Source organism: Oryx dammah, unplaced genomic scaffold (assembly GCF_014754425.2).
Source record: "Oryx dammah isolate SB20612 unplaced genomic scaffold, SCBI_Odam_1.1 HiC_scaffold_19, whole genome shotgun sequence".
NCBI classification, from domain to species: domain Eukaryota; kingdom Metazoa; phylum Chordata; class Mammalia; order Artiodactyla; family Bovidae; genus Oryx; species Oryx dammah.
This window is the reverse complement of record NW_024070203.1, coordinates 4,120,567-4,146,447: the sequence shown is the minus strand read 5'-3', so window position 1 is coordinate 4,146,447 and position 25,881 is coordinate 4,120,567. Positions and strand designations below refer to the sequence as shown.

The 25,881-nt window shown below is 40.2% G+C and overlaps 1 protein-coding gene across 1 annotated transcript in view; it reads left to right on the top strand.

Annotated features, from left to right (window-relative positions):
- COL19A1 (collagen type XIX alpha 1 chain) overlaps nucleotides 1–25,881 on the top strand; it is a 351,927-nt gene that overhangs the window by 248,134 nt on the left and 77,912 nt on the right. The window contains exon 14 of the mRNA XM_040262167.1: nucleotides 8,022–8,075. Coding sequence (XP_040118101.1) covers nucleotides 8,022–8,075 — 54 coding nt within the window. The remainder of the gene's footprint in view (nucleotides 1–8,021; nucleotides 8,076–25,881) is intronic.

The following is a 25,881-nucleotide window of genomic DNA, read 5'->3' as shown; positions in this document are numbered from 1 at the left end:
AACTTGAGGTCTCTGTGTTAAAATAGAACTATAGTATAAACACTTAATGAATCCCCTCCTTGCTTCAGAAATCATACTTTGCAGTTTGGTGGAGGAAGGGGCATGGGGGTTGGAGTGTTATCTTTTTAGCCACTAAAAATTTGTTGCAGAAGCATTCTCAGAAAAATAATCTACTCTAAAATTACCACTGTTTAACTTAATTAAATTCCAAGAGAATGAAAAATCTCATTTAGAGCAAATACTTAGATAAATAAAAGGATCTGTGTTTAAAAGAAAAAGACATTGATTTCCCAAAGATTTTCTAAAGAGTATTATCGATTTTTCTCTCAGTGTTAGGAGACACCTTTCCATGTTGTAATTCTGGTCAAAAATCTATCCATGAGCTCTTTTCTGCTTAAGTGGAGCTTGCTGCAACTTTGTTTTCAATAATTTAGCCATATTTTTACATTAATCTGAATCTGTTGGCCTTGTCTTCTGCAAGTTTGAAAGCAGCAAGACCACCGCTCAGTTTGCTACCATTTCTAATTGAAATGAAAACCAACAAGTGAGAAACTGGCTATATCTTCAAAACTTTTCTTTCAAAAGACTCTGTTAAATTCAGCAAACAGGGGTGGGAGAGGAGGTACTATGTGTATGATAAGATTTAAAACATGGAAACTCCTCATCTTCAAGGACTCTTCATTCCAGCTGAAAAGATTGACATGTACTCAGAACACCATAATCAGTGTAAAAGTGCTTCACCAAGTTATATATAAAGTTATAAATGGAATTATATTGATATATATGAGAAAAACTCACTCTTAACATTAACTTTCCCAAAATTATTGTATTATTGAAATTTTGCCTCATCTTACCATTCCTGCAGATGAGGTTAGGCTTCCTAACCTAATTTTTTAATATCAGAAAAATAATTAGCCATCTCTGCCTTTTCTACTAGCCATTAGAAAATTTAAAATATTTCTTGAAAATTAACTCAAATGAGTTTTCAGTAACAAACTTTCTATTATATCTCTCCTTATAGCAAAGTTGCCTTTTTAGCATGTTTTGAAGAAAGTTGATTAGTACAACTTTTTTCATAGTTAGGGTTTGATATTTCAAAGGTTGTTAGTGAAGTTAGTTGGAAACCCACAAGGCCAGAAAGCAGTTGAGCACAACCTGAAAATATCTGTTTGTGAATCCTGAAAGGAGCTCCTGATGAGAGAGCCTGAAGAGCTCTGGTGTGCAGAGATGAGTAGTACCCAGATGGTGCACGGAGGCCTCGTCAGCAGTTATGGGGAACTGAGGATGCTTTCAGAGAAGAGGGAGGAAGGAAACAGTTCAGGAGAGGGCCAGGGAGGGAGCAGAGTGACTGAAGAGCCACAGAGGCCTCAGTTCAGAGCACTGAGGGTGCGCTGAAGCTAACCCAAAGGCCCAGCCCTGGTGGGCACAGAGGACTCACAGCAAAGGCCAGGGAGGGGAAAAAGGGCAAAAGTGGATTCTTCAAGCTCCGCGTACTGCATGAACTGCTGAAAAGCAAAAGGGCAGCCAAGACCAGAACTGAAGAAGCCTTAACAGAGAACCCTTCCATCCTTCAAACACTGGGAATCTATAGCCCAGACTGGATTCTGAGGAAGTAATAAGGCCAACAGTTCATCATTTTCCACACTAGCATCCGGTGATGCTGGTGGCCGACATCATGTTGTTTCTCTGTCTTCCACCTCTAGCAAGGTGTTAGCAAAAAAAAAAAAAAAGCTTTAAACTACCACTAACAGTTTGTGTTCCCAAGTTGAATGCAGCTTTCATTCACTTCTTCACACCAGGTCCAATTCTTCGCAGCATGAAACAGCATCTAGGTCTCTCCCCACATGAGGCTGATAAACCTCTCAGATAAGTAACACATGAGCACAGTTGGGTTCTGAACAGGTGTGTCTCACTGGAGTTCATGAGTGTTTTAAAACTGCTGTGTGGTTGTGTACTTATCACATTAGTCCACATGTCCTGTGTATCCCAATCCAACACAAACAGAACGAAGCAGAGTGGCATAGGAGACAGATATTATGTAGCCATGATGTCCGTACAGCTGCACTGTGGGTCACTGTCAGGGACAGGATATCGGGACACCTTTCTTCTCCATAAACCTTCAGCTGGTCTTCCTAGTAGAACCCCTGAGAATGTTAGCCAAGGCTGACATGCCCTCCATGGCTGGCCCCTCTTCTCCTGGGCCTGAGTCATCTGCCGGGGTCCAGCCCCGGTGGATCCAGGGAATTCGAAGTGGGGACAGAGTCAGTGTCTGGGAAAAATTTACTTATTTAGAAATATAAAGAGAGATTAGGAAAGAATAGTGTAGTAGGAAAATTAGTGGAGAAAAGAGGCTGAATAACTTGGTTTACATGGAAAACCAATAAAGTTCCAGACAAGGAACTTGCACCGTCTATGTTAGGCCACCAGCACCCACTTGAATAGTGGAGGGTGCCCCGCCTTAGGCTCCCTCTCCCGTGGGTCTTAAAAGCCAGGGCAAGTAAGTAGACTCGGAGAGCCTCCACACCCCAGATGGGAATTCAGCCTGAAAAGGAGAGGAAGGGAGAGGGAGAAAGAGAGAGAGAGAGAGATTAGACACAGGGGAAGCCAGATTTCCAAGAAACCAGTTCGAGAAGCTGGTCTGAGAAACTGGTCCATCCTTTATTGTTCGAAAAGCTTCTTATACTTTTTGGTTGTACATGGAGATCAATGGATAATACAAAATTATGCAGCGTCAGCAGCCCTGACTCTTATCGAGACCAGGCTTTCTCTCTGCATATCTAGTTGTATACATAGGTCTTAGGTGATTTACATCATCTTCCTGCCAGAAGGCCAATTAACATTTTACAGCCCTTTTCTGATAAGGGTAATAGGGTTGTTCTTCCCAAAGTCTGGTGCCACTCTCAGAAAGTACTAAATAAAGTTACATTCTTACATAGCAAGGACACAACAATTTATAACAAGGAAAAGGAGTACAGTGATTTATAACAAAGAGAAAAGTAATTAACTCAAAAGTCTAGTATTGCTAACATCAAAAACTATTATATTCCTATTTCTGCATCTTGATTACATTGATTAATATCCTTTCAGGTGACTAAAAGATAAAGGATATGGAGGCCTGGAGGCAAACATTAACTCAACAAACTCTTCACCAAACTAATTCTTAATTCTAAAAGGCTCTATATCTTTAAGATGTTTTAAGCTTTGTGCCTCTCACGGTTGGGGGGCTGTAAACAATTCACAAGTTGTACAAGTCCGGGCAGACCAGTCAGGTAAGTTGGAAAGCCATCAAAGAGTTTTATATGCAGGAGACTGTTACCTGGAGCTCTGAATTAACTCTTTTGGGGATAGCCCCTTGTTATGTCAGAAGAGTATAGTATAGCAGACAGTAAACAGACAGATTTTGTTTTTGGGGTAGATGCTCAGGCAGAGGACCCCTTGAGACCTGACTCGCCTTGCCCGTCAGGTCTCTCCGCATGACCTTGTCATGGGTGGGATCTCCCGTGCTGGCTCCCGGCAGTCATCTAAGCATATCTCCTTGCCATGCGTGTGTGCCATTGCTTCAGTCGTGTCTGACTCTTTGAGACTCTGTGGACTGTAGCCCACCAGGCTCCCCTGTCCGTGGGATTCTCCGGGCAAGAATACTGGAGTGGGCTGCCATGCCATGCCCTTCTGCAGAGGATCTTCCTCAGAGAAAGTCACCTCTTGAGCACCCAGGAGCATCTACTAACACCAAGTGATGCCTGAGGACTAGTCACTCATACACGTTTTTCATGTCTCCCTCCTCATGCTTTGCTGATTATCTTCAGGGCTGACAGCTTTTAATAAACTTGGAAACAAATGAGTCTGGATCTCCTCTAGCCATGCTTTGTATCGGCATGGAAAATAGAAAAATAGCACATCTCTAGGGGATGTGGCTATAGGGCAAACACTGATTCCAAGACCCGGGGTCTGTACTGTTTTTCTGACAGTAAGCAGAGAACTGCCTTTGGCGTTTACATGCACCCTGTTTCCCTGTGGTCACTATCCCCGTCTTGATGGAGGTTGAGCAGCACATGGAGGCACCAGAGCCCTGGCTGTAGTCCAGCAGGATGGAGGCCCCAGTCCCGGCTCTTCTGCCAGTCACCACAGGGTTTTTCTGCATGCTGGGAGAGTTTGTGAGAAGTGCTGCCTGCAGGCTAGACTGTTTGCTGTAAATCTCTGTTACATTATGTATGGAATTTGTGGTACCCAACATATCCCAGGGACTGAAAGAACAAGAAAGAAAAAAAAGTCATCATAAGTGCTCATCAGTAGATGAAGCCCCAGAGCCTAAAATTTCTGGTTGTCCTCATTTGGAAGACAGCTCTGTGAGTCTGACATTTTATGGCAAGAACAGGACATGAGAGAGTCTGGAAGTAACTTTTATAGGTTTATCAGTCTGGTGGGTATCTGAATAACGTTGTTCAGACTTTTCTGTTGACCAGTGACCCTGTTTAGCTGGCTCTGCTCTTGCTATTGTTTTTAGAGGGAAGAGTGGCCCTGGGCTCCCCTGCTTTGTCCTGGGAGGTGTGCTCACCCGCAGGCTTCTGGGTGAAGAATGTATTCTGTATTCATGGAAAACAGGTGCATGCCACAGACAGATAACCAGTCTGTGAGAGACCAGACCCAGTTCTCACCCAACTTTTTAAAGGATTAGCCCCATCCCATTATTTTTACTGTCCTCATCCACCATGACGCCTGTGCTGTGCAGGCCCTACCATGCTGCTTCCTGCAAGACCCTTCCAGAGGCCCTCTGCGTGTGCCCTCTGACCACCTTCTCGGTCAAGCTCTGCAGAGGAAGATAAGATGCATTTTGAGTATAGTTGTGATAGGGAGGTATCTGGGGGCTAGCCAGGCAAAATCTCCCTATCATGACTGGAGAGAATATATGAAGACAGATTTGGGATGTAGAGAGAGGCCTTGCTCAGCCCTCCAGCAGCACTGCCTCCAGAGACAGTGTGTCAAGCACACTGCTGGCTGATATGAAGTGCCAAGTCCAGTTTTGCTTATTTTATTTTCAATTTCAGTATTGTAAGTAAAATAGGAAAGAGCAATCAGACACAATATGCTTCAGGTCACGGTCAGCATGACAGAAAAATTACCCCCAAAGTTATTTTAGGCTGAGAGTCTGCTTTATGTTAAAAGAGTAGCGTAAATAAGAAGTGAGTTTGGACCCAGCCTGCCTCCATTTAATATTAGCCCTACCAATTACCAGTTGTGTAACCTTCGGCCAGCAAACCATTCCAAATGCTCATTTTCTGTTCCTTTGAATTGAAAATAATGAGAGTAGGTACCTTGTGGTGCCATTGTAGAGATTAAATGAGTTAGTCTATTTGAAACCCTTGGTGTAATGCCTGGCACACAATACATACTATATAAATGTCTGCTATTATTATTTGATTGATTCTTATGCTCTAGTTGAGAGATGTTTATTAATTGCTCTGCTATATTCGGCACCTAAATTGTTCAGCCTTTCACTTTTAGTTAAGATGAATATGTCTGAAGCTAAATTTACCCACCACATCACTATTCTTTGATCTAATTGGACTTATGATCAACACGCATGCACCATTCACCAAATGCCTACCACGCATATACTCCTAAGCTACCTGTTGTGGCTACTACTAGATATATATGATATTTAAGATTTCTGCTTGCCCCATTAAAAATGGTTGCAGAAGGATCAATGGAGTCTCCTGTCTGCTGACTTTCAAGAATGGGTTCCTAACCCACACCTTCTTGGCTGGACACTTTGTGAAATAACCCCAACTCAGTGATTGCTTTCCTCCTCACTTCAACTACCTGACCTAGAATACATCACGCAAAGCTGGCTGATGGGAAGAGAACCTGAAAAATATATAACGCCTTGAGAATTCTTTTCTGACATTAGCTCTGTTTTGATTCCAGCAAGGTAACAGCATCATTTGTCTTTCCAACCGCAGTAAGCTCCATTCCTCACAAGGCCTATTATTTTCTCACAAGTTAAACCACCCTGATTCCATCATCCATCATTACATCTTCCTGTCCTCAACGTTTAATGACACAAAGCAAAGGCTTCGTGTTAGAAGAGATGTCACAGGCCGTTCATAAGAAATACCTGTCATAAATGTTGACCAATATTAATCTTTTTCAATATACTTAAGGTGTTACCCATACCAGTGAGTGCAGATAGCAAATGTTTCTCAAACTATTTCTTTTTTTTAAATTGTAGTTGACATACAATGTTGGGTTCGTTTCTGGTGTACAGCAAAGTGATTCATTTTTATAATTTTCGTATTATTTTCCATTATGGTCTATCACAGGATATATTGAATATAGTTCCCTGTGCTGTACAGTAGGACCTGTTATTTATCTATTCTGTATATAATAGTTGACATCTTCTAATCCCAAACTCCCAATCCAGCCCTCTCCCCACTTGCCAACCATAAGACTGTTCTCTATGAGTCTGTTTCTGTTTTATGCATAAGTCTATTTGTGTCATTTTTTAGAGTCCACATATAAGGGGTAGCATATGATATTTGTCCTTCTCTGACTTTACTCAGTATGGCACTCTCTAGGTCCATCCACGTAGCTGCAAATGGCATCATTTCGTTCCTTTCAATGGCTGAGTGATATTCTACTGTACATGTACCACATCCTTTTCATCCATTCACCTGTCAGTGGACACTTGGGTTGCCATTCCCTTCTCCAGAAGATCTTCGTGACCCAGGGATCAAACCTGGGTCTCCCACATTGCAGGCAGATTCTTTACCATCTGAGACGCCAGGGAAGCCCAGTGGACACTTAGGTTGCTTCCATGCCTTGGCTATTGTAAAAAAAAATGCTGCTGCGAACATTGCAGGGCACGGATCTTTTTGAATTATATTTATCTTCGGAACTATGCCCAGGAGTGGGATTGCTAGATCACAAGGCAATTCTCTATGTAGTTCTTTAAGGAACCTCCATATTGTTCTCCATAATGCTTGCCTCTTAAAATGTTTCTTCACTTTTCAATGCTTTTGTTCCCTTTTTAAAATAATAATCTTTGTATAATAGTGACTTTGGTTTGCTCAGTCACAAAGACGCTTAGCCTTTTGGCGTCTTACCTTGTGAGAACTTTGCGTCTCTAACATTTTCTCTCCTCCTGATGGACAGGGAGGCCTGGTGTGCTGTGATTCATGGGGTCGCAAAGAGTCAGACACGACTGAGCGACTAAACTGAACTGAACTGAGAAGCTTTCGAAATATAGATGAAATATGCAGTCTCTTTTCTTAGATAGCTGAATATACCTTAGCCTGAACTACTTGAATTAAAATCATGCTAATCCTTGCATTTTCTTATACCCCTCTCCCCAAAATGTAATCCTTGAAAAACTCAAAAAGTTTTAGGGAGAGACAGGTTTCTTTACTTCCTTTGTATCTGCCTGCATCTCAGCATAGTGCTTCGTGAATATCCCCATATCAACTGAAAACCACATGTACTTAAATGTCTCAAACCTGACATTACACAGCAAATATCTTTTTGTGGCCTAAAGGCTCATGGGCAGCCCATTTTTATCCAACTAACTCAAGAAGAGTAAAGCAATAGGAAAAAGGAAAACTGCTTTTCCTTTATCTTTTAAGTTGATAACACATGGACGGCACACATTTATTTCTGTAACATGTTGATCAAAGGCTTCTAAGAAGTGTCAACAATAAACTGGAGCCCTTCAGCTCTTCCCTTGAGGAGTTTCATGGGAACAATTCCTTTCAATAAAGAATATGCTGATGGCTGACTGTCTAGTAATATGTTACATGTTCCCAGTTAGGACCTTTCTTTGGATTCATGCAGTATTTAACTTAGAAATATATTTGGGAACCTGATAAGTTAATGTCCATGTAATTCTCTATTAATTAGAATACTTGACTTAAACAGACTCTTCCTTTTTCTTACCTGTAAGATTTTAAGAATTCTTAGGCATGTTATTTAAATATACATTGCTTTGATAAATGTTTACATATGCCTTTGACTTGTTTCTAATACAGGGACCCCCTGGAGTACAAGGAATGCAACAGACTCTTGATGGATATTATCACAAGGTATGGTTTCTTTAACTCACATCTTGTATACAGAGATTTTATGTGATGTTATATTTGAAAAATAATTGCTAACTGCTCAGACCTTGAAGCATAATTACATGTGCTTAATATCTTTCTATAATGAAAATATATTTCCAAAAAACTATTTTGTTCAGCATCTTTTTACAAAACCAGGATTTTTTAAAAATTCATTTCAAAGTTTGTAAAACTTCATGTAAAAAAAATGCAAAACCATGTTTCACCAGTGATGATATCATATGTTTAGTTTCCCTGAGGGCAGAAAGAGATTATTTACTTTCTTAGAAAGCCTTTGACTGTGTAGATCACAATAAACTGTGGAAAATTCTGAAAGAGATGGGAATACCAGACCACCTGACCTGCCTCCTGAGAAACCTGTATGCAGGTCAGGAAGCAACAGTTAGAACTGGACATGGAACAACAGACTGGTTCCAAATAGGAAATGGAGTACATCAAGGCTGTATATTGTCACCCTGCTTATTTAACTTATATGCAGAGTACATCATGAGAAATGCTGAACTGGAAGAAGCACAAGCTGGAATCAAGATTGCTGGGAGAAATATCAATAACCTCAGATATGCCGTTGACACCACCCTTATGGCAGAAAGTGAAGAGGAACTAAAAAGACTCTTGATGAAAGTGAAAGAGGAGTGAAGAAGTTGGCTTAAAGCTCAACATTCAGAAAACAAAGATCATGACATCCGGTCCCATCACTTCATGGCAAATAGATGGGGAACCAGTGGAAACAGTGTCAGACTTTATTTTGGGGGGCTCCAAAATCACTGCAGATGGTGACTGCAGCCATGAAATTAAAAGACGCTTACTCCTTGGAAGAAAAGTTATCACCAACCTAGATAGCATGTTGAAAAGCAGAGACATTCCTTTGCCAACAAATGTCCATCTAGTCAAGGCTATGGTTTTTCCAGTGGTCATGTATGGATGTGAGAGTTGAACTGTGAAGAAAGCTGAGCACCAAAGAATTGATGCTTTTGAACTGTGGTGTTGGAGAAGACTCTTGAGAGTCCCTTGGACTGCAAAGAGATCCAACCAGTCCATTCTGAAGGAGATCAGCCCTGGGATTTCTTTGGAAGGACTGATGCTAAAGCTGAAACTCCAGTACTTTGGCCACCTCATGCAAAGAGTTGACTCATTGGAGAAGATCCTGATGCTGGGAGGGACTGGGGGCAGGAGGAGAAGGGGACGACCCAGGATGAGATGGCTGGATGGCATCACTGACTCGATGGACATGAATCTGAGTGAATTCCGGGAGTTGATGATGGACAGGGAAACCTGGCGTGCTTCGATTCACGGGGTCGCAGTCAGACACGACTGAGCGATTGAACTGAACTGAACTGACTGACTGAGAACTCTGGGTAGTGCAACAGGTGATAGATTTCTTACCAAACTACCGGGTGCTACACTAAAATCTCAAACAAAGGCTGATATACTCTAGGTCAAGACTGAAATCGCCCACCTTTTAGGAAGGAGCTACTTTAACTTCTCCAAGGTTTTAAAGTACAGTTAGTTTGGGTGGAATGTGACCTGGAAGGACCCAAGAATTTTGCCCCCAATTCTACAAGGAAGCACAGCAGATGGAAAAAATGAGGGTGAGCAACTGAGTGGGACTCAGACACCCGAGTGAGACCATCGAGTGACTCATCAAGCATCACATGTTTGGGATCCGATCGCTTTGTGTGGGGCATTCCAGCCACTGACTCAGATCCCTTGTGACATCACACTATCATTGATAAGCTGCAGATTTGGAGACACTCCCTCTATGTCTCTCCTGCGTTCCTGGTCTCCCTTCCTGCTGACTACTGTTGCTCCTTTGTTTAAAATCCCAAAGAAACAAGATGCCCATGCCAGCAGGGCCCTCGAAAGTAGCAGGTGATCAGAAAAATGCTTATTAAATGACAAGCTAATTAATTCAAAGCCGCGATGCTTATTTCATCAGATTAAGTTCACCATGAAGACATGGATTGTTTGTGGCTGACAAATTTAAAATCAAAAGTATGGAAAGTCTCTTCCACTTCCTGAATAATCCTGTCTTAAATTTTCTCATTTACTTGGATTTTCCAGGGAAAATGGAAAGGAATGTTTATTACATTCTAATGTATATTAGGAAGAATGTTTGAGGTATACTTTACGATTCTTTTGTAAACATTTTCTGGATAGATCTATCTATACTAGCTTTTCAAAACTATAAGCCTTGGCCTCCATGAAAAAAAGTAAGAGAAGCATATCTAAATTAATCAATTAGGATATGGTATGTTTCTGTAATGACATCTATTGGTACAAAGTAGGGTTTACTATAAATGCTTCAAAATAATGAGAATGAGTTAGCTCTGATGTCACAGTGTCAGCTAAAAAACTTAAAGACTATGGTATATTACTTCCACCCTTAGTATAAGATTTACGAAGTTGCTACTTAGCTACTTGAATATTTGCTGTTTCTTGCACAACTTTTAATGCTCATATCTGTACACAAGTCTCTCAATACCACTACTATATATAGTTTATCTTGCCAATGAGTCAGTTTTCCCTTAAATGAAGATATATAGTGTGTTTCTATTTTAGAGTTTAAAGTTGAGAACATAAATCTTTTAACTTTAAGATTTTATTTCCCCCAAAATAGGGCTGACCAGGGCAGGTGAGTGGAGAGTCTTTCTGACAGCAAACCAGTTCTTTGAATTTAGCTGTTGCCTCACCTAAAAGAGGGCTTTCCTGGTGGCCCTGCAGTAAAAAAAATCTGCCTGCAACACAGGAGACACAGTTTGATCCCTGGGTCAGGAAGATCCCTTGGAGAAGGAAACAGCAGCCCACTCCAGCATTCTTGCCTGGAGAATCCATGGATAAAGGACCCTAGAGAGCTACAATGGGGTCACAAAACAGTTGAACAGGACTTAGCAACTAAACAACAGCAACACCTAAAAGAACTCTGGCTGTTGTTACTAACATTACAAGACTGAGGCTCAAGGTATTTAGTCTACCTGTGCTCAGAAGATAACTTCAGGATCAGAGCATGACTGTGTAAACAGGGGAGACCTTAGATTCTCTTCCCCAGATGAAACATTGTTACCATTTAACATCAGAAGGCTTTAGACCCCCCTGGAAATGTAACTTTCAAATGCTTGACTGTTTCCTTCTAAGAATAGTTAAGGGTCTTCCACTGAGATCAGGCTGTTCTACTGAGGTCAGCCTATAGGATGAATGGAAGAGGTGTAGCCTACCTTCCCAATACTTACACCTACACCGACTACCTTTCTGGGTTGTAACCACCGCCTCCTCACCCTCAGCTCCACAAAATAAAGGGGCAAACATGCCACGGTAAGTGATTTGTGGTTTTCACCTGGTGTGTCCACACCCACCGCATGCCACCCCCATCTGTTGGGGATGCTGAGGTTGTTTCAATCTGCAATTCATCACACGCCTGTTGGTCTGGCTGTCCGAATAAGCACAGAGACAAAGGGGGCCTGAGTGAAACTTTCCTGGAGATTAACTAATGAACCATGTGTTGAAACACATAAAGTGACATTCCAAGGTTAAAATAATCTTCCTGGTTCAACTGGCATTGATTGATGCAACATCTGCATTTGAGTCCTGGGCCTCGGCACCTCATCTTGCAGAAGCTCCAACCATCCTGCAGCCAGGATTCTGCTGAAGCAGCTACCCCGAGGGATGAGTGGCAGACCACTCAGACACCTCCCCTTTGTCTTCTCACCTGAAAGAGTTCCTGGCTCATTCCCTTGTACCAAGAATCCTCAAAGGCAAAGGAATTGCCTTTGGCCCCTGTACAAGAGTTGATATTTTCCTCTACATTTTCCTTGTCATCAGAGGAAGAAATTCAGGCATAAGAAGCCCTCTCCTCTCACAGCACAAATCAAAAATTGAATTAGAAAAAAGGAAGCGAGGAACAGAGAGCCCAAAGAGGGAGATGGGGACAATGCTAAAAGTATGTTTCTAGGCATTTTCGCATGCTCTCTTGAGGATGCAATGAGTAAAAGGTAGACTTCCCTCTCCATCAGAAAAATAATTTGCAGAACAGCTGCTCCCATCCTGCAAGACTGTTTGCAAAGAAGCAACAATGCTGAGCATATTCTTCCCCTCAAGGAAAATCTGCTCACAATCCAGCAAACTGCTCTGCATTGTCTCCAGCTCTGGGGATTGTAATAAAAATTTGATAGGCTCTGTCAACTGGTAAAGCCGTTGGAACCAGAGCTCCTTACAACAATCTAGATTTGAAAGGAAAAAAAAATGTGTTCTCTCTGGAGGCCACGTACAAGCCGATTTTACATTTGATATTGTTTTTTAAAGATCCACATGGAAAATGTGTAGTTGGTTATCTTAGCATCATCACACTCAGTGCAGCTTGCCGAGAATTGGTCTCATCTGTTGGAGATGGATGCTCTGCCTCCTGGCAACCAATTCCAGCCTTCACTTCTCCAAATCATTGATCCAAAAAAACCAATTTGCCAGCAAAATAATCTATTTTTCCTTTTGAGTATCAAATCACAACTTCATTTTCACATGCACAGACTAGCAAGGACAGAAAACACTTCTCCAAAATAAAATATTCAAGAGCTTTCCGAGCAGTGAGTTAAACCCAAAGATGGCACAGAACGTGATGGCTTCTTAGGAGGCACTGCAGGAAATCCTTCTGGGCCTAGAAGATTTAGAGATATAATTTCAGTCCAAATTTTTTGCCTTACCCCTCCCAGTGCCATAGGATCCATTAGCTTTGGAAAACATGATTTGGGCACAGGCATGGATTTTTGGATTTTTAGCATTATCACAGAGAATCCTGACACTGACCTGGGTCCGCTCCTCCCCTCCAAGGACAACCACGCTCAGACCTGGTGAAGTATGTTTCTGTGAGGCCCTGAGTTGCTGAATGTAGAGCCAGCCTTGGGCTTTCTTTCCAAAGAAGCACAGCCCTCTTAGGCCACATGTTAATTTGCTGCTGCTGCTGCTGCTAAGTCACTTCAGTCATGTCCGACTCTGTGCGACCCCATAGACAGTAGCCCACCAGGCTCCCCCCGTCCCTGGGATTCTCCAGGCAAGAACACTGGAGTGGGTTGCCATTTCCTTCTCCAATGCATGAAAATGAAAAGTGAAAGTGAAGTCGCTCAGTCGTGTCCAACTCTCAGCGACTCCACGGACCGCAGCCCACCAGGCTCCTCCGCCCATGGGATTTTCCAGGCAAGAGTACTGGAGTGGGGTGCCACTGCCTTCTAGAACTGCTCTAACAAAGCATCACAATCTGAATGGCTTCACCATCAGAAACGTGTAACCTCAGAGCTCCAGAGGTACTGGCAGGGCCTCACCATCTCTGCAGCTTTTGGGAGAGGTGCATCCCAGGCCTTGCTTTCAGCTCCTTCTGGCTCACTGGGCTTGGGACCCCACAACTCTCATCTTGACATGGTGTTCCCACATGTGCACATCTCTGTGTCCAAAGTTTATTTTTATGAGGACACCATCACACTGAGTTAGGAGTCCCCCTGCTCCAGTATGACCTCACCTGAAGTAACTACTTCTGAAAAAAAATAAAAATTACTTGTAAATGAGATCACATGCTGAAGTACTAAGGGTTAGGACTTTAACATGTGAATTGAGGGGACGGGGGTGAACACAATTCGGTGCATAATAGATAACCAGGTTTTTTTTAACCTTATGTCCCCTCATGCTTAGAATTAAATTCCTAAGGACTAAATCTGTGGAATTTTTAATTACCTCATGTCCTGTGAGGGGGTTCAAGTCCTTGGTCTCTTTTATTAGATTGAGCCATAGGAAATTGCTGACATTTGACTCTTGGACGCCTATAGGGATGGCTGTCTCCTATTGTGCAGCCTGCAGATTTCTGGAAACTTCCATCTTTCCAAAGAATACCCTCCAGAGGGCAGTTGAAATACCTTGAGTCTTCCACCTGCCTGACTATAGATTATGTTAGCCATTTCCCACAAGGAAACAAAGGACATGTCCTTACACCCAAGAATGCTTCTACAAAATTAAAAAATATATATATATTGACATAGAGGTGATTAATGGGCTTCCCTGATAGCTCAGTTGGTAAAGAATCTGCCTGCAATGCAGGAGACCCCAGTGCGATTCCTGGGTTGGGGAAATCCGCTAGAGAAGGAGTAGACTACCCACTCCAGCATTCTTGGGCTTCCTTGGTGCCTCAGCTGGTAAAGAATCTGCCTGCAGTGTGGGAGACCTGGATGTGATCCCTGGGTTGAGAAGATCCCCTGGAGAAGGGAAAGGCTACCCACTCCGGTATTCTGGCCTGGTTCCATGGACTTTATGGTCAATGGGGTCACAAAGAGTCAGACACGACTGAGCGATTTTCACTTTCATAGGTGATTAATAATATTATACTGATTATAGGTATAGTATATAGCATAGTGATTCTATATTTTTATAGATTATATCCATTTAAACTTCTTATGAAGTATTAGCTATCTTCCCTGTGCTATACAATATATCTTTGTTGCTTATTTATTTTATACATAATAGCTTGTACTTCTTAATTCCATACCCCTATCTTGCCCCCTCTTCTTCCCTCTTCCCAGTGGTAACCACTAGTTTGTTCCCTATATCTGCGAGTATGTTTCTCTTTTTTATATATACATCTACTTGTCTCATTTTTTAGATTCCACATAAAAGCGATAACATACAGTATTTTTTTCCTCTGTCCAACTTATTTCACTAAGCTTAATACCTTATAAGCTCATCCATTTTGCTGCAAATGTCAGAATTTCATAATTTTTTATGCTGAAGGAGTATTTCATTATATATACTTCACACCTTCTTTATCCATTCATCTGTTGATGGACACTTAAGTTGCCTCCACAGCTTGGCTATTGTAAATAGTGCTGGTATGAACACTGGGGTGCATGTACCTTTTCCAAATCAGTGTGTTTTATTTGGATATATACCCAGAAGTATAATTTCTGGATCAATGATAGTTCCATTTTTAGCTTTTTGAAAAAACTCCATACTGTTTTCCAGTGACTGCACCAATTTACATCCCACCAGCAGTGTACAAGTGTTTTATTTTCTCTACATCTTTGCCAGTATTAGTTATTTGTAGAGTTTTGGAATTAGCCATCCTAATGAGTATAAGGTTATATTTTATTATGATTTTGATTTCCGTTTCTCTGATGATTACAATCTTGAGAATCTTTTCATGTGACTCTTGGTTCTCTGAAGGTCTTCTTTGGAAAAATGTCTATTCATTTCTTCTGCCCAATTTTAATTAGGTTATTTTTTTTGATGTTGAGTTACATGAGCAGTTTATGTATGTTGGATATTAACACCTTATCATTCATATTACTTGCAAATATCTTCTCCCATTCAGTAGGTTGCTTTTTGTTTTGTTGATGGTTTCCTTTGCTGTGCAAAAAATTTTTAGTTTAATTAAGTCCTGTTTGTTTATTTTTGCTTTTGTTTCCTTTGCTTTAGGAGATAGATCCAAAAAATTATGATTTATGTTGAAGAGTATTCTGCCTATGTTTTTCTCTAGAAGTATTCAGTCTTATATTTAGTTTTTAATCCATTTTGAGTTTATTTTTGTAAATGGTGTTGGAGAATGTTCTCAGTTCAGTTCAGTCACTCGGTCATGTACAACTCTTTGTGACCCCATGGACTGCAGCACGCCAGGCTTCCCTGTCCATCCATCACCAACTCCCAGAGCTTGCGTAAACTCATATCCATTGAGTTAGTGATGCCATCCAACCATCTCATCTTCTGTTGTCCCCATCCCCTCCTTCCTTCAGTCTTTCCCAGCACCAGGATCTTTTCCAGTGAGTCAGTTCTTCACATCAGGTGGCTAGTGTATTGGAGCTTCAGCTTTAGCATCAGTCCTTCCAATGAATATTCAGGACTGATTCCCTTTAGGATTGACTGGTTTGATCTCCTTGCTGTCCAAGGGACTCTCAAGAGTCTTCTCCAACACCACAGTTCAAAAACATCAATTCTTCAGTGCTCAGCTTTCTTTATGGTCCAACTCTCACATTCATACATGACTACTGGAGAAACCATGGCTTTGACTAAATGGACCTTTGTAGGCAAAGTAATATCTCTGCTTTTTAATATGCTGTCTAGGTTGGTCATAGCTTTTCTTCCAAGGACCAAGCATCTTTTAATTTCATAGTTGCAGTCACCATCTGTAGTGATTTTGGAGCCCCCCAAAATAAAGTCTGACACTGTTTCCACTGTTTCCCCATCTATTTCCCATGAAGTGATGGGACCAGATGCCATGATCTTAGTTTTTTGAATGTTGAATTTAAAACCAGCTTTGTCACTCTCCTCTTTCATCAAGAGGTTCTTTAGTTCCTCTTCACTTTCTGCCATAAGGGTGGTGTCACGTGTACCCCAGTGTTCAGCACAACATTGTTTACAATAGCCAGGACATGGAAGCAACCTAGATGTCCATCGGCAGATGAATGGATAAGAAAGCTGTGGTACATATACACAATGGAATATTACTCAGCTATTAAAAATAATGCATTTGAATCAGTTCTAATGAGGTGGATGAAACTGGAGCCTATTACAGAGAGCAAAGTAAGTCAGAAAGGAAAACACCAATACAGTTTATTAATGCACATATATGGAATTTAGAAAGATGGTAATGATGACCCTATATGCGAGACAGCAAAAAGACATAGATGTAAAGAACAGACTTTTGGACTTTGTGGGAGAAGGTGAGGGTGGGATGATTTGAGAGAATAGCATTGAGATATGCATATTTTCATAAGTGAAATAGATCGCCAGTCCAAGTTCGATGCATGAGACAGGGTGCTCAGGGCTGGTACACTGGCATGATCCAGAGGGCTGGGATGGGGAGGGAGTTGGGAGGGGGGTTCAGGATGGGGGACACATATACACCCATGGCTGACTCATGTCAATGTATGGAAAAACCCTCCACAATATTGTAAAGTAATTAGCCTCCAATTAAAATAAAATTCTTAAAAAAGGGTGGTGTTATCTGCTTATCTGAGATTATTGATATTTCTCCCAGCAATCTTGATTCCAGCTTGCGCTTCATCCAGCCCGGCATTTTGCATGATGTACTCTGCACATAAGTTAAATAAGCAGGGTGACAACATGCAGCCTTGATATTCTCCTTTCTGAATTTGGAACCAGTCCATTGTTCAATATCTGGTTCTTTTACATGTGTCTGTTCAGTTTTCCCAGCACTTCTTCCTGAAGAGACTGTCTTTTCTCCATCGTATATTTTGCCTCCTTTGTCATAGATTAATTGACCATAGACGTGTGGGTTCATTTCTGGGCTCTCTATTCTGTTCTGTTGAGCTGTGTGTCTGTTTTTGTGACAGTACCATGTTGTTTTGACTTTTTAATATAATCTGAGCCAGAGAGTGTAAGAACTCCAGCTTTATTCTCCTCTCTCAGAATGACTTTGGCTATTCAGAGTCTTTTACAGCTCCATATAAATTTTGGGATTATCTGTTCTAGTTCTGTGAAAAAAAAAATGTAATGGATATTTTGATAGAGATTACATTAAATATGTAGATTGCTTCGGGTAGTATAAAATTTTGACAATATTAAGCCTTCTGATCCATGAATATGGATCTTTACATTTCTTTGTATCATCTTCAATTTCTTTAATTATTGTTTTAGAGTTTTCAGAGCATAAATCTTTCATTTTCTCAGTTAAGTTTTCTCCTAGGTGTTTTATTCTTTTTGATTTGATTTTTTTTTTGAGGTTTTTTCTTTTTCTTTTTTTTTTTTTTTTTTTTGCACTTTACAATACTGTTTTGGTTTTGCCATACATCAACATGAATCTGCCACAGGTATACACATGTTCCCAATCCTGAACCCCACTCCCACCTCCCTCCCCATACCATCTCTCTGGGTTATCCTAGTGTACCCACCCCAAGCATCCTGTATCCTGCATCAACCCTAGACTGGTGATTCATTTCTTATATGATATTATACATGTTTCAATGCCATTCTCCCAGATCATCCCACCCTCTCCCTCTCCCACAGAGTCCAAAAGACTGTTCTATACATCTGTGTCTCTTTTGTTGTCTTGCATACAGGGTTGTTACCATCTTTCTAAATTCCATATATATGTGTTAGTATACTGTATTGGTGTTTTTCTTTTTGGCTTACTTCACTCTGTATAATCAGCTCCAGTTTCATCCACCTCATTAGAACTGATTCAAATGCATTCTTTTTAATGGCTGAGTAATATTCCATTGTGTATATGTACCACAGCTTTCTTATCCATTCATCTGCTGATGGACATCTAGGTTGCTTCCATGTCCTGGCTATTATAAACAGTGCTGTGATGAACATTGGGGTACACGTGTCTCTTTCAATTCTGGTTTCCTCGGTGTGTATGCCCAGCAGTGGGATTGCTGGGTCATAAGGCAGTTCTATTTATAGTTTTTTAAAGAATCTCCACAAACCCCACCCACAGTGAGGAAACTCCACAATAAAGAGAACTCCACAAACTGCCAGAATACAGAAAGGCCACCCCAAATGCAGCAATATAAACAAGATGAAGAGACAGAGGAATACCCAGCAGGTAAAGGAACAAGATAAATGCCCACCAAACCAAACAAAAGAGGAAGAGATAGAGAATCTACCTGATAAAAAATTCCAAATAATGATAGCAAAAATGATCCAAAATCTTGAAATCAAAATGGAATCACAGATAAATAGCCTGGAGACAAGCTTTGAGAAGAAGCAAGAAAGGTTTAACAAGGACCTAGAAGAAATAAACAAGAGTCAATATATAATGAATAATGCAATAAATGAGATCAAAAACACTCTGGAGGCAACAAATAGAATAATGGAGGCAGAAGATAGGGTTATGAAGTATAAGATAGAATGGTAGAAATAAATGAATCAGAGAGGAAAAAAGAAAAACAAATTAAAAGAAATGAGGACAATCTCAGAGACCTTCAGGACAATATGAAATGCTCAAATATTCGAATTACAGGAGTCCCAGAAGAAGAAGACAAAAAGAAAGACCATGAGAAAATACTTGAGGAGATAATAGTTGAAAACTTCCCTCAAATGAGGAAGGAAATAATTACCCAAGTCCAAGAAACTCAGAGAGTCCCAAACAGGATAAACTCAAGGCAAAGCATCCCAAGACACATATTAATCAAATTAACAAAGATCAAACACAAAGAACAAATATTAAAAGCAGCAAAGGAAAAACAACAAATAACACACAAGAGGATTCCCATAAGGATAACAGCTAATCTTTCAAGAGAAACTCTTCAGGCCAGGAAGGAATGGCAGGACATACTTAAAGTGATCAAAGAAAATAACCTACAGCCCAGATTACTGTACCCAGCAAGGATCTCATTCAAATACGAAGGAGAAATCAAGTCTCTGGATTAAACCTTCTGGCTAATTCTGTTATCTTAAAATGTAAATTATGGGAGTAGGTCTGGTGAGGTCTTTACAACCTCCAGACATTCTTTGGATTTACTGGAGAGTATATAACTCCATTGCTAACACTAACAAGCGGGTACTTTTTCTACCTTCTTCTGATGCCTATGTCAGAAGTTTTCTCTATCTCCTTTATACTTTAATAAAACTTGATTACACACACACACAAAAAAAAAAAAGCTTTACAGACAAGCAAAAGCTGAGAGAATTCAGCACCACCAAACCAGCTCTCCAACAAATGCTAAAAGATATTCTCTAGACAGGAAACACAAAAAGGGTGTATAAACCTGAACCCCAAACAATAAAGTAAATGGCAATGGGATCATACTTATCAATAATTACCTTAAACGTAAATGGGTTGAATGCCCCAACCAAAAGACAAAGACTGGCTGAATGGATACAAAACAAGACCCCTATATATGTTGTCTACAAGAGATCCACCTCAAAACAAGGGACACATACAGACTGAAAGTGAAGGGCTAGAAAAAGATATTCCATGCAAATAGAGACCAAAAGAAAGCAGGAGTAGCAATACTCATATCAGATAAAATAGACTTTAAAACAAAGGCTGTGAAAAGAGACAAAGAAGGACACTGCATAATGATCAAAGGGTCAATCCAAGAAGAAGATATAAAAATTATAAATATATATGCACCCAACATAGGAGCACCACAATATGTAAGACAAATGCTAACAAGTATGAAAGGGGAAATTAACGTAACACAATAATAGTGGGAGACTTTAATACCCCACTCATACCTATGGACAGATCAACTAAACAGAAAATTAACAAAGAAACACAAACTTTAAATGATACAATAGACCAGTTAGACCTAATTGATATCTATAGGACATTTCACCCCAAAACAATGAATTTCACCTTTTTCTCAAGTGCTCACAGAACCTTCTCCAGGATAGATCACATCCTGGGCCATAAATCTAGCCTTGATTTGATTTTAAACAGTTGCTTTCTTGCTTTCTCTTTCAGACAGTTCATTATTAGTGCATAGAAAAGCAACATTTCTGTATGCCAGTCTCATATCCTGCAACTTTACTGAATTCATTTATTAGTTCTAATAGTTTTGTGGTGGAGACTTTGGGCTTTTCTATATAGAGTATCAAGTCATCTGCAAAAAGTGACAGTTTTTCTGCTTGCCTTCCTATCTGGGTGCCTTTTATTTCTTTTCCATGTCTGATTACTGTGGCTAGGACTTCTAGTACTGCATTAAGTACAGGTGGCAAGAGTGAGCACGTATGCTTTCTTCCTGATTTTAGAGGAAAGGTTCTCAGCTTTTTACTGCTGAGTAAGATATTAGCTAAAGGTTTGTCATAAATGTCATTTATTTTGTTGAGATATGTTTCCTCTACACCAGCTTTGATGAGCATTTTTAATTATGAATGGATGTTGAATTTTGTCGGACGCTTTTTCCTGTGTCTATTGAGATTATCTAATTATTTTTATTTTTCCTTTGTTAATGTTTTGTATCATATTGATTGATTTGTGTTTATTGAACCACCTTTGCATCCTTGGAATAAATCCCACTTGATCATGATTTATGATCCCTTTTATATTTTGTCAGATTCAGTTTGCTAATATTTTTTAAGGGTTTTTGCATCTATATCCATCAGAGATATTTTTCTTTTTTTCTGTAGTTTCTTTGGTTTCAGCATCAAAGTAATGGTAGCCTCATAGAATGAATTTTATAGTGTTTCTTTCTTTTCAATTTTTTGGGATAGTTGGAGAAAGATAGATTTTAACTCTTCTTTATTTATTTGGTAGAATTCCCCTGTGAAGCTATCTGGTCTTGAACTTTTTTTTTTCCCCCACAAATTCAATTTCACTGCTAGTGATTGATCTGTTCAGATAGTCTATTTCTTCTTTATTCAGTCTTGGAAGATTGTATGTTTCTAGAAATTTGCCCATTTCTTCTAGGTTGTTCAATTTGTTGGCCTATAACTGTTTGTAGTATTATCTTATGATTTTTGTATCTCTATGACATCAGTTCTTACTACTACTCTTCCATTTACTATTTTACTTGGATCCTCTCTATTTCTTGATGAGCTTCATTAAAGGCTTATCAACTTTGTTTATCTTTTCAAACAACCAGCTCTTGGCTTCACTGATCTTTTCTATTTTTTTGCTTTTATTTTATGTATTTCCTCTCAGATATTTATTATTTCCTTCCACTGTTCTTCCTTTTATCATTTCTTTATATGATAAGTTAGATTTTCTACTTGAGGTTTTTTGCTTGTTTCTTAAGATAGGTCTGTCTCACTATGAACTTCCCTCTTAGGACTGCTTTCACTAAATCCTACAGATTTTGGGAAGTTGTGTTTTTATTTTCATTTGTCTCAAGTAATATTCTGATTTCTACATTGACCCATTGTTTTTTTAGTAGCATGTTGTTTAGCCTCCACGTGTTTGTATTTTTCCCATTTTTCTTCTATAATTGATGTTTAGTTTCATATTATTGTGCTTGGAAAAAATGCTTGATATATTTTCTGTCCTGTTAAATTATTCAGACTTGTTTTGCAGCCTAACATGTGATTTATCCCAAAGAACATTCCATGGGCACTTGAAAAGAATGTTTCTTCTGCTGTTTTTGGATGGAATGTCCTGTTAAGCCCAACAGGACTTACCTATTAAGTCCAACTAGTCTAACGTGTCATTTAAGACTACGGTTTTCTTATTGCTTTCTTTTCTGAATGATCTATCCATTAATGTAAGTGAAATATTAAAGTCCACCACCACTAATGTATTGTCAATTTCTTCCTTTATACCTGTTAATATTTACTTTATACATATCGGTGCTTCTGTATTGTGTGCATATATATTGACAAGTATAATATCTCTTCTTGCATTGATCTTTCTATCATTATATAATGCTCTGTCTTTTGTTATAGACTTTATTTTAAAGTCTATTTTGTCTGATATGAGTAATGCTGCCTTTGCTTTCTTGTTATTTCTATCTTTTTCCATCCCTTCACCTTCAGTTTGTTTCTCTTTACCTCTGAAGTGAATCTCTTATAAACATTATACAGATGGGTCTTGTATTTATACAGTCAACCACTGTTTCTTCTGATTGGAGCATTTACTCTGTTGACATTTAAAGTGAATCAATAGGAATGTACTCGCTGCCATTTTCTTACTTGTTTTCTGGTTGTTTTTGTAATTCTTCTCTGTTATGTTCTTATTGTTGTAGTTTCTTCCCTTGTGGTTTGATCATTTTCTTTAGTAGTGTGCTTGTATTACTTTCTCTCTAGTTTTTTGTGTATTTATTTTAGGTTTTTGATTTGTGGTTACATGTATGTTGACCTGTAACTATTTCTTTTTGTTTTAAACTGGTAGTCATTTAAGTGCAATCATAGTCCAAAATATTTATATTTTTTATTTTCAGCCTCATTTTGTGTTTTTAATGTCATATTTTACACCTTCAAGTTTATCCCTTCACTGTTTATTATAGTATATTTTATAATTTTATTTCCTTTTAATCTTTGTAACTAGCTTAAATAGTTGATTCACAGCCGTTTCTATATTTTTCCCTTTTCTAGTGGGATTTTTTTCCTTCATAGATTCTTCCTTCTGACTGTAACCTTTTCTTTTCCATTTAGAGATGACTCTTTAACTTTTCTTTTAGGGTAATTTTAGTATTGATGAACTTTTTGAGTTTCTTCTTGTCTGAGAAGTTATCTCTCCTTCAATACTAAATGATAACTTTTCTGGGTAGATTATTCTAGGTTGTAGGTTTTTCCTTTTCAGCACTTTCCCTTCTGGTCTACAGAGTTCCTACAAAATCAGTTGATAGCCTTATGGAGGTTCCCTTGTATTTGATTCTTTGTTTCTCTCTTGCTACCTTTAGAATTTACTTTAACGTTTGCCATTTTAATTATATGTTGTGGTGTGGGTCTGTTTGGGTTCATCCTATTTGGGACCCTCTGTTTCCTGGACTTGGAAAATATTTCCTTCTTCAGGTTTGGGAAGTTTTCAGACATAATTTCACCAAATGCACTTTTTTACTACTTTCTGTCTCTCTTCTCCTTCTGAGTTCCCAATAACACAAAGAGTGATATGCTTGATGTTGTCTCGGAGCCCCCTTAAACTGTTCTCATTTTTTTAATTTGTTTTTCTTTTTTATGCTCTAATTGGGTGATTGTCATTATTATATCTTCCAGATCATTTATGTGTTCTATGTCACCTGGTCTGCTGTTCATTCTTTCGTGTGTGTGTGTGTTGCTTATTTATTGTATTCTTCAGTTCTTCCTGGTTCTTTGTTATATTTTCTAGTTCCTTATTAAATTCTCAGTGTGTTCATCTATTCTTTTCTCTAAATTACTTATCATTGTTATTCCTAATGCCTTGAACTCATTAACTGATGAATTATTTATTTCTGTTTTATTGCTTTTCTTAGGAGTTTTCTTTTGTCTCATTTGAATCAAATTTGCCTTCTCATGTTGCTAACTCTCTCTGTCTCTGATATTAGGTGAAACAGTTACCTGTGTGGTCTTGAAGGAGTGTCCTTTAGTGGGAGCATCCCTATATAGTCTGTATGTGCCCAGTGGGAGAGCTGAAGCTGACCTGAGCCTGGGTCATGTCTTCCCCTAGGATGTGCTGGCTACTACCACCTTGGTAGAAAATGGAACATGAGATGGCATGAGAGCTGGATCCAGGTGTGATTCAGGGCTCCTCCTGTGCTTCGTGACCATCACCAGCCCACTGGGGGTGGGGGCAGGTCCCCAGTTGCTGGAGCAGAAGTCACGAAGGTCAGGCCTGAGATGCATCCATTCCCGCAGTGTGTGTGCCCTTGCCTCTCCCACGACCAGCGCCCTTGCCTTAGAAGGAAGCAGTGCTGGAGCAAGAGGTCCTGGAATGGGCACTTGGTGTGGGTCAGCATTCAGGATGTAGTGGTCCTGAGACCACTGGAGTTCTGGACAGCTCCCAGTCTGCTGCCTCCAGGAGTGACAGCAACGGCTGCTGCCCCCCATTCAGAGGCTGTGCCAGGTCTTCATCCCCCTACTACTGTCTACCTCCCTTGGCCATGGCAGTCCTTACCCTAGTGTGGCACTGTGCCACAGAGCAAGCGAGCTGGACCGGGCACTCAACTTGGGCCGGACGCACACTGAGGTAGCCGCAGGAAACCATGCAGAGTTCAGATAGTTTTTATCTGCTCTCCTTCCTTCCTGGGGATAAGCCAGTGTGTGTGCTCTCTTCACAAGCACCCCCTTCTCATCTGTGTCCCTCACTACAGGCAAAACCCTGACCTTATTGCTTCTCTTCCCTTCCTGCCTGATTTTGCGTGCACCTCTCTTACAGTCTTGATTGTGTAAGAATCTCTCTGTCGGTCTCTGGTGTGTTTGCAGTGAGAGCTGCTCCACGCGTGGATGTGTTATCGTTGTGTTCAAAGGGCGAGGTGAACTCAGTGCCGCCTACTGTGCCATCCTGATTTCCCCAGATTTCCTGAAATGTGTAGGCTGGGTATCACCCCACACAAAACACCCCTTATCACTGCACCACAGGGATCTTTCAACAATATATTCAAAATTGTACATCTATTAAAGCTACTCAAAAGGTTTCTGAGAACCATTCAAATATGGCAGCAAGGCAAAAAGTGACCAGGTAAAATTAGAATAACATCTGAGGCAGAACTGTGGGTTCCAGAAACATAACGACTAAGTCACCAAGAGTCAGACATGGCTGAGAAACTGAGCAATAACAAATCTCTTATTATTTCTATGTGGTATGAAAGTTGCTCGGTCGTGCCCAACGCTTTGCAACCCCAAGGACTGTACAGTCCATGGAATTCTCCAGGCCAGAATACTGGAGTGGGTTGCCATGCCCCGCTCCAGGGGATCTTCCCAACCCAGGGATCAATCCCCAGCCTCCCACATTGCAGGCAGATTCTTTACCCATTGAGCCACAAGGGAAGCCCAAGAATACTGGAGTGGGTAGCCTATCCCTTCTCCAGGGGATCTTCCTGACCCAGGGATCAAGCCCAGGTCTCCCACATTGCAGGTGGAGTCTTTATCTGCTGAGCCACAAGGGAAGCTGTATCATTTCTATAGAGTCAAGAAATTGTCTGGTACAATTAGCTTGGCGAAAGCAGAGAGGAGAATCTCACATGTCAACAAATCAATGCAAATGAAGTTCAAGTTTGCCTCTGCCTTGAGTGTTGTTAGCCAAAGAGTGGATAACACCTACAGAGGCCACTGAGGGTCCTTATTTAGACAGGTTTCCTGAACTAGCTATTGCATGAAACAACCATATGATACTCTGCTTGGCAGTAAATACCATGTTGTTTTTCTGGATGTGAAAACCTCTAGAAAAGTCAAGATTTTAGAACAATAGACTATATGGATAGAA